At 45.1% G+C, this 14,323-nt stretch overlaps 1 protein-coding gene and 1 long non-coding RNA gene across 2 annotated transcripts in view; both read right to left on the bottom strand.

Moving 5' to 3' along the window:
* Positions 1 to 935: 935 nt before the first annotated feature.
* On the bottom strand, positions 936 to 2,345 carry LOC115252676 (uncharacterized). The gene is made up of 3 exons (XR_003891004.1): positions 2,211 to 2,345; positions 1,303 to 1,508; positions 936 to 1,216 (listed from the first exon to the last, which is right to left on the bottom strand). It is a non-coding gene; the product is annotated as an uncharacterized lncRNA (long non-coding RNA).
* A 6,940-nt stretch (positions 2,346 to 9,285) lies between these two features.
* Positions 9,286 to 14,323, bottom strand: part of LOC101068080 (polypeptide N-acetylgalactosaminyltransferase 10) — a 36,309-nt gene continuing 31,271 nt past the window's right edge. The window contains exons 9-12 of the mRNA XM_003970821.3: positions 12,627 to 12,848; positions 12,438 to 12,554; positions 12,206 to 12,355; positions 9,286 to 12,105 (exon numbers count right to left, since the gene is read on the bottom strand). Of these exons, the coding sequence (XP_003970870.3) occupies positions 11,941 to 12,105; positions 12,206 to 12,355; positions 12,438 to 12,554; positions 12,627 to 12,848 (654 nt within the window). The 3' untranslated portion in view covers positions 9,286 to 11,940. The remainder of the gene's footprint in view (positions 12,106 to 12,205; positions 12,356 to 12,437; positions 12,555 to 12,626; positions 12,849 to 14,323) is intronic.

A 14,323-nucleotide genomic window follows, 5' to 3' on the forward strand; every position in this document is an offset into this window, starting at 1 on the left:
TGATGCTCCTGGCTGAATTATTTCCCTTGTAGCCCAAGGTTAGAATGATGACGCTGTCCTTGTTATTACTATTTTACAGCTGTTAGTTTAGAAGTGTTTACAAAGATTATTACTGCGATTCATCACATCACAACGCGCAGACTCTGCTGTGTCCGCCTCGGCTTCCAAATGATGATGATAGCAGACACTTTTCACTAAATGAAAAAGAAAAAACAACTTGTCAGGGCCCACAGCGGGGGCTCCTTATTGATTTTCATGGCTCATGATTCGGCCTCATTACTGCTGGAGTTACAGTAAAACTGGAGTTTGGAGCTTCAGAGGAGACGCTGCTGCCCACTTGAATCGTAGCGGAAAGAGCCAAATCCCAAAGCTAACTGAGATTCAATCAGCCTCATTTACAGAGGGTTTTTTAAAGTGGTGATGCTGATATGAATATCACAAATGGCAGGAGGGCAAACTGCTCACACCCACTCCCAATATGGTGGTATTTTATTATTTTTATTTTGCTAAATGTTCTTTATGTTTCCACATTTGTGTTTTCAGCCTATCCTCATGTAACAACGATGAGAGTCTCACTTCAGTTTATCTGGCTGCTTAAACTAAAACAGGACATTGTTGAACAAGTTCAAATCACCCTGTTGAAACTCAGTTTTGATATGACAAAATAGCTAAAAAAAAACACCCCAAAAACCCCCTGTCAAGCTAAGCTTGCTATTTCTACAGTGCAGGGACCAGAATCAAAACATCTGTGATTCCTCCAGTGATTTGTCATGCATGTTTTTATTCAATTGCGACCGATCCATTTTTTTTGTCTTTATTATCTAAGAAAGTATCCCATAAATTTAGACCATCGCGATCAACCACACCCTTTTTTTTAATCATTGAGAGTACGCATTCCAAGACAAGCAATCCCAGTTTAAGACCGTTCCCACTCCTCTTCTGATCTGTGCCTGATTGTGCCATCGTCTGTGCTGTTAAAAAGATAAATGTGCTGTCAGACACACTTAAATGTCTCTTTTCTCACCTGAACTCTCCGTGACCTGCAGCCCACTCTCTCTGTCAGAGATGAGACGATCCTCGTCGGGAGCCGCGTCTCGTTAAACTCACTCGCCGTCAGTTTGGAAGGTTGGAAAGTCCTCCGGGACGCGTTCGACAGACCAGCTCTGCAGCCTCTCTGTCCGAGGGTTCCTGCAGCGCAGCGCTAAGGGGAGTTTAACTGTTGGATTGGTTTATCGGCCAAATAATCAGAAATGAATGACATTATTTTGATGAAAGGGGGTTTGGTGGAATTGAAAAGAGTACCTAATGTCATTTATGATATTTTGATGGAAATGGTGGTGAATTATCGGGAGGAAGATGACGATTGTTCAGACGACTCTGATAATGTAGACAGCATGAAGGAACGGCTGTGTCAAGGTCCCAACTCAGATGGTTCGTTCCGTTTCCAGATGAGTTTTGAATTTTCCTTTTTGGTTTCTGATCGCTGTCCGTGGTCCTGAAGCTGGAAACTGAACAATTTATAGTCTTTTAAAAACCAACACGTTTTTGATATTTGCTAATGTTTTTTTTAGTTTTTCTCTTTAGGTCGGCTGTAGTTGACCTTCCAAATGACCTTGGCCTATCTGTGGGATCAAGAGGAAGGTCTCATACATTAAACATTAACAATAGCTGCTGCTATGTTTTTAAAAGTCCATGATCTAAACAATGTGGGTGGTTGTGGGTCATAAAAATACACAAAACACAGCCAAGCACACTGATGATTCCACAGCCTCTTTTTTTTTTGTTGTTGCTCTTTTCACTTCCTGCAGCCCTCCAGGCAAATTAATGGACTGGAAACCAGTTTGCCGGCCTGTGATTCACCCTGTCAATCATATGCGAATTCTTCGGACAATCTCTGAGTTTCTCTCTGCTTTCAGCAACATTTCAGCTTTGTATTGAAACTCTCATTCACTCAGTTTAAAAGAACAAAAGCCCACCTTCCTGTGATGTATTTATAAGAAAAAGGCAAGGTGCCTAGGGGCTCTAAACAAGAAGAAAAAGCTTAACAACTCAATCAAAAAATGTGATTGAAAAAGAACCAGGACAGCTTTAAACCTTCGAACAAAAAAAGGCTCCTGGACCCAATAAACACAGAGACTAAATCTAATAAAAAGAAATTATAGTTCTCTGAATCAATAGAAGCTAATCAGAATGAAAGAAGTCTCCCAAACCTGCAGGTATTTTCATTGTGTGGTCACGTTGTTTCTGTCTGAATGACTGTTCTAATCCATTCCAGCGCGGATCCAAGGTGCTTTCACACCTGCTGTGTTTGGAGCGCTTCAATAGAATTCTGAAGACAACAGGACTGAAGTGCAGGCAGTGAGCTGTCACAAGCTCACACACATGCTCACCTGCCTGGGTGGGAACCCCGCTTCAAAAAAGGCTCCTATTCACGGAATAACACACAAACACACAGCTACAAACCCATCGAATCCACGGAGTCAGAATCCTTGCGGAATAACTGGAATAACCGCGGTGCTTTTGTCCGGTGTGGGAGACATTATGGAATGTGACAGAAATAATTGCATGGCATCTTTAATCGACGGATTGGAGTCCGGCGTTCACCCCGCAGCTGAGCTTTAACACGTAAACGTGGCAGCAATGGGCCTTAAAACTCAGCCTGCTCTCAGATCTGTTGCTCTCTGTTGCTGCGTTTGATCGATTCTCTCATTGTCTCGGGCGGAGGAGTCGGTGAGTACGACTGCAGTAGCTCAGACCCTGCGAGACTGCAAAAACCAACATTTTCTACCTTTACTTTCAGGCTTCACACTCAGGCCGCGTGATGTTGGGGTTTACTCTCAGCCTGAATGCAGCCTGAAGGAGATGGTGTTGCGTGGCATATTGTGTCATTAAATGTTCCCTCTGGCTCTCCCTGAGAGGCAGATGAGGTGATGAAAGTCTTAATTTGTCTCCAGGGTTTGTGTGACATGAAAAACCAGATGGAGCCACGAATGAGATTATGACCAAAGTATTAGGCGATTAAAAATTCATCCTCCTGTTTGATTTTTTTCTTTTTATTACCCGTAAAAAGAGCCTTTGTTGCCCCTTAATATATAATTGTGGCGCCATGAAAGCTAATGTTAAAATTTCAGAGATTTACAAGCAAAAATACAGCAAAAGGAAACAAACAAAAATCTGCAGCCTTCGGATTCAGATGTGAGATAATTCAATATTCTTGTACAGGCACACTGCAGCGTTTACACTGGTTTGCTGGTAAGAATTCCTTGGCCTTGTCTTTACAACCCATCCTTCCACTCACCTCTTCCACACAAAAGACCAATTCTAGCATTAAATGATCCTCACATGGTGGAATTTACCAAAGTATTGCAATGACACCGGTCACACTGACCGGCTGGCAGGTATTTATTTTGCTTTACATTGGCTGCACTATAGGTTTAAATGAAAACTAAATAGAAATATAAATTCTTCTCTTCAAGAACAGGACTCAGTAACTGCATATAAAAGAAGCATCTGTGTGACTTCTCTTAGAAGCGTAAAGTCTCTAGATTCAAGAGAATTCAGAAACAGACATTTTTGGCTTCTTATTCATTTAAAAAAAAAAACACTGAATGTGGCATTAACTTTATTGTGTGCAGTCCAAATTGCCCTCCAGTGACTGGCAGCAGTGCCTTGAAGTAAACCCTGCTGCTGCCTGGAAATTTAGATGGTCACAGTGTGAAAGCACAAATCACATGAAGTCTAATCTGTTCAGTGTTGACGTGCTTGTGGTTTCCCTGTTATTTTGACAGCTGAGTGAGCAGTTGTACAATGTTTTCAGGAAGCATTCAGCCAGGGGGATGTAAAAAAAAAACTAAAGCAGAGGTGTTTTTCCTGGCTGCAGCCTGTGTGACTCCAGAAAATTATTTGAAATTTATGATTGTAGCATCAATGCATGGACAGAATCACGTGGAGTATCATCATCCAGCTCCTTGCTGAACTCAAATCCTGTTGGTACAGTCAGGAATATTCAAGATAATAAAATAAATGATGCCGTGCCATTGATGTTATTGTTTACACCTGTGACTGAGTGTTGTTCACCCTCCCCGCCTCGGGGTGGCGCTGCCACGCTGATTTCTCCCCCGTGTCTGACAGATCTGGCACCTTCTGACACTATCATCATTCCTCTTTCTGACTGCTGACCTGATCACATCTCACTGTCAACGTAGCAACGACAGTGACACGACAGGTAGCTGCACACGAGGATTAATGTTCATCTCATTGTTCACGCTAATGCAACAAAAATACAACCGTCCAAACCATTTCCTGTGTTTTCTGCTCAGTTCTTCTGGTTATTATTCAAAGCATTTGTCTGGATAGTATTATTTTTTTGTTTAAGTGGAAATCTTATCAGAGGGAAATTAGAGCTGTTTCATTTTGTTTCACCTTAGAAATACGTGGATTATATTAATATCAAATCTAAAGTGCAGCAATTAAGGCAATATTATTGAGACTTTCTAAGAAAAATCCCAGAAATATTAATAAAGACAGTTCAAAGATTCCCTCTGGTGTTTTCTATCTAAAATAAAAAATATTTAAAGTTCATTCATTCTAAATTAAACATGGACTTTTAAACATCGGTACAAATCTGTAACAACCGCAGACAGTAAAAAATAATCATATTTAACGTAAAACTTTGCAGCTGCTTCTCATACATGAGTGTGGAGCAGAGATAGCACTGGAACCCTGAAAAACACACTTAAATCTACCTTTTGGGTCATCATTTCTCCATGTTGACGGGTCCGACTTGTGCCACCGAATGTAATCCAACAATGTCAACACTGATAATTCAGGAGGATGGAAGCACGCAGGGAGCTGCTGACAATGCTGGTGAATAATGGCAGGAGCTGAATGCAGGATAATGGAGCGTCCGGCTCATCCGGCCCGCTGTGCTAGGGCCTGAACGGCAGCTGAGAGGGACAAAGACCAACAGCCACAGTGGGAAACACAGAAGCCTTAATTATTTCTGTTGCTGTTAGCAGCTTATGCATCAGTTTAGGAAGCGTCTGGCAGAGTGGACCGAGCGGCCGAAGGCGCGGGTTAGCCGCGCCGCCTCCTCTGAGGCCGAGAGGGCCAAAAAAGTTCTGGAAAACTTGTTCTCTGCCTGAGGAAAGAACACTATTTTGTTCAATTTTCTTTTGTTAAAACTCCAACTACAGTTTTTTCTGTGTAGAAATGCGTAATTTGGACCCGATTTATGCAGTTTTCACTGATTCAACTGACTGTTCATGGATCTCAACACCTCAAACTCATCAAACGACTGCAGTCGTGTGATGTTTGAAAAAGCTTCTTCTCTCACAGATCAAGATTTCAGAGGCCTCAGCTACAAAGGGAAAAAAGAGAGAAATGTATAAATAATGAATTTGAAATTCTATCTAATTAAAGCTGGATATCAAACCAATCAGATGGTCGTTGGTGCAACGATCTGATTATCATTCACGGACTTGTTTTTTTTAAATATTTTGGCTGAAGCCATGCTTAGTTTTCCACAGCTTTCATACCTAAAACACCAGGGACAACAGAAAATGAGAAAATTGTTATTCATGAGTTGCTTTTATTCAGATTTCACTTTGGAGTGTGGTGCAGATGAGGATCAGGAGCGGGGCCGCCTGCGCCTGGCTGCCAGAAGAGGCGAATCCACGAGTTGGGTGTTCACATGGAAGGTGTGAAGGTCCAACGTTGACTCATGCTGGCCGGGTCAGGTTCGGCTGTGGGCGTGCATCACTCGACTCACAGGGAGATCTTCCTCCTGCACACAAACTGCACCTAGAACAAACCAACATGTTCCAGGGGAATTGACTCTCCTCCAGATGCACGCTTCATCCCGCTGCTTCCCACACCCGTCTCCTCTCTTCTCTGCTCATCTCATCGTCCGTGGGATGAAAGTCTGCTGCAGAACGTTCTTCAGAACAGCGGATGTACGGCGCCTCAATCAGTCTGATCAGTAATTTATTTTGGTGCTGCAAAAATATTGAAAATATGTGTCCAAACCTCTTCAGACCAGCACATTTTTAGCATTGTGGATAACAGACAGAAAAAGCCAGAACACCTTCAGCGACATTGAAAGGATTTCCTCGGTGTAACAGAAACTTTCATTTTTCTGGACATCTTTGTTCCCTCTCTGCTCAGAATCAGTTGCTCGATCCAATGTTCCCTCTCTGAAATTCACCTAAAACTTTGCCTCTCATCCTCAGACAGAATCTACAGAGACCATCGCTGCTGTTATTTCCTCCTTGACTGTAATCCAAGCTAACCAGAGAGACCAAAAACCTGCTGCTCTCTGCTTTGTTTTCCTCTCAGTTTTTAATCCGAATCTCCCATTTTGCCATCTGAAGACTTGTGTATTTATTCTCTGCCCCTAATAGTAGTGAAGGGATGTGCGCCCCCCATGATTTATACAGATAAGACGGGTGAATTTTTACGTAAACGTCGGGCAGATGCAGGTTTGAGGCTGACAGGCGGACAGACAAACGGCTATGAGGGTGACAGCCGTCTGACAGTTTGCTCATCACTGTCTTCAGAGGGGGAGCAGCGCGGCGCCGGGCCTGTAATCACCTGACAGGATCTCCCCACAGTGGTAATCAGTCACAGGCGGCGGTTTGAGTCACGTGGCCCCCACATCTCTGAGCGATAACACCAGGGTGGTTCCTGGGTTGTGCCCAGGGAGATCTTCCTGCCAGTCTGGGTTTAACTCGCACCTGAAACCTTCTTATTATCTTATTATAACCGTCTTATTATTGATGAACGACCCCCGACAGAGCTTCACTGGCTCTTCTGGACATCACATGACAGGTGTGGATATAGGTGAGCGTGGATAAAGCTGAGGCAGCGGAGCTGAAGCGTTTGAGCGTCTGACCGCCACACGCAGGCTGGCAACAGGGTCGAGCTTCCTCGCCGTCGTCCCTTTCTACTTCTCGTGGAAAAAACTGCTCACAATTAGGAATTATAGGGGTCTTCTGTTGCTTGTCTGAACAGTTGCCATGGCAACCCAGATAAACAGATGAAGACAAGTATCATCTTTCACCGTGTTCTGTCGCCAGAAAGGCTGACAGATATTTGGAACGGAGGATCATTATCATAAAACTGGGTTTCCTATTTATTGGTTCCTTTTGTGTTACTGAGGCCGCTGCTTTCACAAATATATCATGAATTACGCAAATCGACACATCGTGACTGTAAATGACTCTGAACCACGAATAGAAATTGCAGGATCCATCCGAAATCTGGAATAAAAGTTTTGACGTCTTCCGTGCGGGTTTTGGACGACATTCTCACTTTCCTGTAATTAAAGATAAACCTCACTCCTCCTCTTCCTCACATATTTGGTTTGTGCGTAGCGCCGTATCGGGCTGCCCAACTTCTCCATCTCCTCTTCCCACACCTAATTTTCTCAGCTCTTCGTTATTATCTCCCCTCTCATCACCTCCGCTCATCCCCCCCCCCCCCCCCCCCCCCCCCCCCATTCTGCAGTAATAGCTTCTGTCTGTCACCTGTATAACCCAATGAATGTTTGCTCTTCTGTCTTCAACAGTGTGTTGATGGATGTGATCAGGGGACGCTTCATAAGCAAGGCTTTAAGCTTTAACCTTTCGGTTAACATGTTTTCTATTCTGTTACTTAGGACAGCAGGTCAAACACTGACTGGCATCCGCATTTGTATGTGTGTGTGTGTTCTGGAGGTCGAGGTGTGTTATGATGAGTGGAGCTGCAGGTAATTGGCTTGATCTGGGTGCCAGCAGGTCCTCACCTGAATTCTGTTGGGAGGCTGACATGAACTGAAGTGTTTGCACACATAAGCCAGGTTTAGGCGGCTTTTGAGGTTCATTTGAATTCTTTAACACGTTGTGTCCATCCTGCAATGATGTTTGCTTTAAAACCATAATGGTTATGCGTGCGGGATGTTTTTGCCTCTACCCTTTCTGTCCTTCCCTCCTATCACCTCCTCTCCTTATAAGAGTTCTCACAACACCATGACTGAATTGGTGGAGGTCCTGAGAACAACCCGGTCGTTACGGAAGCATCTGTGCTGCCTGGTGTTCTACACCTGTGGCCGAGGAGGTGATCAGAACACCTCAGGTCAATCATCTCCATGACATCTGGTATTTAATGTATTCAAACTGCATATCTGTGGAAACTGTAGGTATAAAAAAGACCAAATAAGTTAATCTGGCTTCACAAATCTGTCATGAAGGTCTCCACTCGATCCAGGTATCAGTGGCAGTAGTTGAGATTTTAGTGGAAATGAAAGCTCTTTGTAGAAGCTGCAGTTTGTTCCAACTCTGCTCGGTTTCTGGAGAACTACGCTGCATGTTGCAGAAGCGCTCCAGCATAACTGAACATGCAACAACTCCAAATCCTGCAGGTTCTGTTTTCTGCTTCAGCGGATTTAAACTGCAGGTCAACATTTCTGTGCCAGAACGAGCTCCAGCCTGAAGATAAACCGCGGCTTCTCGCCATTGTGATGTCAAAGGTCACGTCCCCGCCCCCGTCTGACTGCTGCAAACTTGCAGAAATGCAACAAATGAATCAAAATAAAAGGCGCACGTGTAATTTTGCCTCCAAGGCACCTTAGCCTGTCAAACCAGTTCAGCTGTCGGAGCTAAACACACGCTGACGTGCCGCCACTAAGACCTGCTTCCATTTAGTGGTGTAATTGTAGGGCGGATTGGGCAGAGAGGGAACACAATTGGATTAGCTTTATTCTTCCTTTTTAATGAAGTTGGGGTCATTAAAGGAACTAATGGATAGCTTCAGTTAATGTAACAGCCTGAATTTGGTCCCACTTACAGCTCACATGTCTCAGAATGCTGATTATTTGGCAATTACCTGGAAATAAACACATGGAAATAAACAAACCTCTGATCATCTCTGTTTGAGAAGCTGAAATGGTCACTGTTGAAGAAATTGGGGAAAAGTGCAAACTTTCAGACTTTAACAGCTTTGCTGGAGGGCAAATGGGGGCGGGATTAACTCGAAAGCGCAGTGACGCAAACAGGAAGTGACAACAGCAGGAGATTGGAAAGCTGTGGTGATCAGCAGAGATGACGGGATGAGATCAGTCTGGTCCACCAGGGTGAGAAGCCCTGCATCAGCCTCCAGGCCTCGCCGAGGTAACCCTCAGACCTCCAGACAGGTGCATGTTTTGAAGGCTTATCAGTGTTTGAAGGAGATCTGCAACATTTTGTTGCCTGAAGCAGGTTTAGAACCCTGTGATGTGTTTGGGGACGTGTTTACAGATGACGCAGGAGCTTTTTGGAGTTTCTTCCAAATATAGAAACCTTTTATTTGTACAGTCTCAGCAAAAATATCACACCTTTCCATTTGAATTGCACACTTTGTTAAATATCTAAATACACTTTTACAGTTGGACGTCAGTAGAAAAAAATAATTGCATTTTTCTGCTTCAGGTACAAAATTCATATTTTTCAGCACGCCAGAACTCACATGTGCACAAACGTGTGTGATGTCATGTCTATGAAAAAGAAATTGCACACTTTGCTGTACAGACAAGCGCTCTCAGGACAGAAACGTGTTGGTGTGTGAGCAACATCGGGGTTCCTTCTGGGCAATGGAACATCAAAATGTAGAGTTAACTTTAAAAATCCAGCAGACATCTGGGGCGGAGAGATCAATAACATAGTTATTATGCTAAAGACAGGCAATCTGACAGGCTGGAGCCCAAAAGGGATGATAACGATTTGACCACTTGGGGGCAGAAGACATTTGCAACAACCTGAAAAAAAATCCAGATTAACCATAAAAAGGAAGGCTTAATCCTCATCACCATCCCTATAACATGTCTGGTTGCCTTTTCTCAGCTCGCCTCTTGGCTAAGATGAAGAAATTTAGTTTAGAGATTTCATTTTGTCCATTCTTTGGGCCTTCCAGTTTTGTGAAATTGAATTTTAAACAGACTGGGACGGAACAAACGGCTAGCAGGAACATCGGAGCGTCTGCCGCTCTAATTTGTCTGGTGTGTTGGCAGCATCTTGACCAATTAATTCCGTTCATTCAACATGTTCGGTTGGCAGCGGGAGCGGCAGTAACAGATGATTCTGATTGGCAGTTCAACAAATGAGGGCAGGACAGAAGATGAGCGTTCAGAAATTTCCTTCTGTGATTTCACACATCTCAGTTTCTGAATCCTCGTCCACAATCTCGTCCCAAGCTAACAAGCTTTTATTTATTGTGTGTGTATCCATGCAAATTCTTGATGTCAGGTTGCCGATCCTATTTTTATTCTAGCTACAGGTCTGAAGGTGGTTCACATCAGGATTGGACCCTATGGTTCCATAAAAATGAAACCATGTTTTGATGCCTGTGTGAGTTCATCAAATAAAGAAACTCTGTAGCATTTGTTTGGCTACTAAAACTTAAACTCAGTGGACCTCAGGGAGAGCTGGGAAATAATAGGGCCAAAAACACGTTGCCGTTCCACAAGAATGACACTAAAGTGTGATTTTACGAATGCGATGAGCAAATGTGGACATTTGTGTAGGTTTAGTTTATTAGCTACTGGTGTCTCTATCCTTAATAGTTGAAACTTTGACATGTACCTTCACAAACACATCTGACAAAAAAAGTATTTGTTTTTTCAGGTTCCTGTTCAAAAAAAGACAAACTGTCACCTTTAACAAGCTGCAACCAGAAAACATTCTCCAGTAATCTTTAAAACCGAGAACGCTGACAATAAAACACAAAAGAAAACAGGACAGAATGGACAGACTATAAACTTTCCTATTAAACTCTTTGGACAAAACAAGAAAAGGACAGACAGAAGCGTTGTCATGAGCATCAGCTCACAGGGCTGGAGTGCATTCAGGAAGAAAGAGAAAAACCTTCAAGGTCTGAGCGTGTCCACATGTTCGCTCACGTAAGTGGTGCCTTCACTGTCCTGCACCAAAGTCAGGCTCAGCCGATGTTTCAGAGAGGTTCAGCAGGTTTCAAGAATAAACGATCACTGGAACGAACACACACTCACACACGCGCATATCAGCTACCAACAAGGCACCCAGATTTCAAGTTTATCATTACAAGTACTTTATGTGTCCGGACCCCCACAGACCCACCCCCCCACCCCCCACCTGCTCTTTGCTAAAAGCAACGTGTCAGCTCGGCAGATGGGGTGAATCAGTCACCTCGGACAGCCGGAAAGCCAGGCGCCTCCTGCCATGACGTGACCTCCGCCAGCCCGGCCGAGCGCAACGAGGTCGTTCCCGGCGACCGATTAGCAGGTGAGGGTGCATCAGAGGTGTGACAGCAGTTCCTCCAGCAGCAGCATCACCATAACAACAAACAAGCCTCAACCCAGCTGAAGCAAAGAAGGATTTAATGGGGAAATACCAGAAGTCGCCTTTTTTCTAAGTCACCTTCCAACTCGGAGTGGGCGGAGCAGCAGACACAACGGCAGGAGGCGGACGAGCAGATTCAAATCCGTGTTTTCGGATCTGCAGGAGAACCAACCTCCTGTCTTCCCCGGGGGAGCATGACAGAGGCAAAAGAGGTGTACGAGAGAGAATGAAGGTGTGCAAACGCGCAGTCACGCAAAAATGGGACACGAGGGCTGGAAGGGCAGAAAGCAGAGACGGAGGCTTGAGGAAAAGAGGCAGAATTACTCCAATTAAAGGTGAAATCAAAGACAGACCCACCACCATCCAAAGCAAATGCTGTTATAAGACAGTCTCCTCACATCAAAGCTCTACTTCCTGTGACTGATATGTTTAACCAGCCTCCCCCCGGTGGTACCCATCATGCCTCGCTCTGACTCCCTGCTCAGCTGTCCCTGGAGGGGCAGGTGTTTGTCTTCCGGGCTGCTCCGAGTCAATGTAAAAACCGCCATTTCACAGCAGCAGGTCGTCGGCATCAACAGTATTTATGATTGTGTGGGGGAGGGGCTGTGGGGCCTTAGTGAGCACCCTGGTTGAAGTGCTCCAGCACGGTGGCGTTGGTCCTCTCAAACACCCACTGCTGGCTGGGGGAGGAAGGATTGCACGTGTTCATGAACACCCGCCCCTCCTTCGGGTTGCTGTCCACGCAGCTGTTACTGACTGGATGATACAGACTCTTGTCCTGCAGAGACAGGAGAGGACAGGAGAGGACAGGAGAGGACACCCGTCACCAACGTCTACAAAGTGGTGATGGAAACAGCAGTGTTGTGGGCGTCGCCTACCTCTCTGTAGTGCCAGAATTGGTTTCCCTTCATGCCGTGGCAGTCGTACAGAGTCACCGGGCTGTTGTTGGAGACGGCGTCAAAGCAGACTTTCTTGGTGTGCATGGGATCACCAACCCGAATGTCTTCTCTCCAGCCGAAGGTGAACACCTGAGGAGGGGGGAGAGACGAGACCAAGGAGGGGTGATGCAGCAGTCTGCAGACAACAAAGTAGCCAGATTTCCCAGCTCACCTGTCCGTGGCTCCAGCCCCCCTCTCCCCGCCCCTTCAGGCAGCTCTCCATCCGAACGGGACTTCCTGATGCAAAGTGTTTGGTCTCCAAACACATGCCGCTGGCCACGTTACGGATCTACAAGATCAGATTTTTGAACCGTGAACTTTGTGAACAGCGAGGTGGAGAATGACCAGGAGGCGGTCGTACCTCTCCCCAGGCTGCGGCGGGAGGCTCCACCGGTGGGTAGTGTTTGGGCAGGTCCCAGGCCACCTTGGTCATGAACCACTTGAAGCTCTTACAGTTGAGCTGGCTCCTCAGATCCTTCTGGACGGCCATGTCACCCGCCGCCAGGTGGCGGTACTCAGGCCGGCGCTGGTAGATGTACTCGGCGTATTCGTCCATCCACACCTCAGCCACCCGCTTCAGGTTCTGAAAATCAAAGAAAATGAAAGAATAATCACACACACACACACACACCCGCACACACAGCTTCTATTTTACATTTGTACGACCTCTTCGGCTTATGCTGTTCTGAGTCATTTCATCCACACGTCATCGAGCCTTTTTTGTGTCCACTGTAAAAATTGATTTTTATGGATCCCTGTTTTTCCTCGAGCGATTAAACATGGTAATTAGCCCACTTATATTTTGTGGGCAGCAGTATTTGTAGACGCCACTGTGCGACTGGGGGAAGCAGCGAAGAGTGTAAATTTACAAGTCAAACCGGCTTGTTAGCAGATCTGCCTGCTATTTATTGAAACACAGACGAAGCCACCGTCGCTACATCCTGCCGTTCTTCATGTTTTGACTGATCCGACATGACAGAGTGATCAAAGCGGCTCTGGAGGAAGGCGGCCAGTCACACAGGACCCGTCGTCCTCTCCCAGAAGGGGAGAGAGAGCAAAAATAGAAGTGACTTGTCTCTAATCATGAAGCGGCTACAACACTGAACTCAATTTACGGATCGGCTTCAGAAAAGATGAAATTCCTCAGAATCTTGTTCCTTTCTGTAATGCTCTCTCACATGTTAATCATAACTGATAGAACCTTTTAAACTACAGGGAGAAGAAAGGACTTGATTCTCAACCGTGTCACACATTTTGGTGTCATTCTTATCTTCAGTAAATCTTCAAAAATGGGGAAAAAAGGGGACAACGCAAAATGTGTTCTGCAAAAAACGAAAACAAAACCTCAAACTCCTGTTTAGCGGGTGATTTTGTGCACAAGAGACTCCTCAGTCCCAAGAAAGCGTCGATCATTTTCCCTGAGTGGCTCATTCCGCCTGCGTGAAATCACGTCATGTCAGAATGGATTGAAAAAGAGTAGCGGCAGAAAGAAAGTGTAAGCAATGAGCAAAGAAGCGCCGGCGCCTTTTTCAACAGCTTATTTCACCTCAGACAATTGCGAACATAAAAGATTTACGCTTTAGCAATGTGAAATCTATCCATCTAAAGTCTGTGAGGTGTAAAGAAGGAGAAAAAAAGAGCCACCGTGTCTGAGAATACAGATGCTAGCAGCTGGGAGGGAATGAATGGGGAAATAAGTGAGAAAAAAATGGGGCGCTGAGCCTCCCAGTAAAGTAGAAATACAAATCTTCTGGCCATTGGTACAGATGTAGAGGGAAAATTCCCTCCAGCTATGCACCTACAAAGCCACACACACACACACACACACGTCTGGTTGAGATTATTGCCTGCAGCAAAACGCACACCTGTCAGGTGAAGTGAACCTCAGCGACGCCAACTCTTTCCACGCTGACTGGACCAGCTTTACCTGATGCAGGTGTTGTAGCGTAACATAATATAAACACATGCTAATTCATTACATGGCACCATTACATAGGCAGCACCTGGAACTTCAAGTCTATTAGTAGGAAACCGATGAATTGAGTTTAAAAATGCCTA

The sequence above is a fragment of the Takifugu rubripes genome, chromosome 15 (genome assembly GCF_901000725.2).
Source record: "Takifugu rubripes chromosome 15, fTakRub1.2, whole genome shotgun sequence".
Taxonomy (NCBI): domain Eukaryota; kingdom Metazoa; phylum Chordata; class Actinopteri; order Tetraodontiformes; family Tetraodontidae; genus Takifugu; species Takifugu rubripes.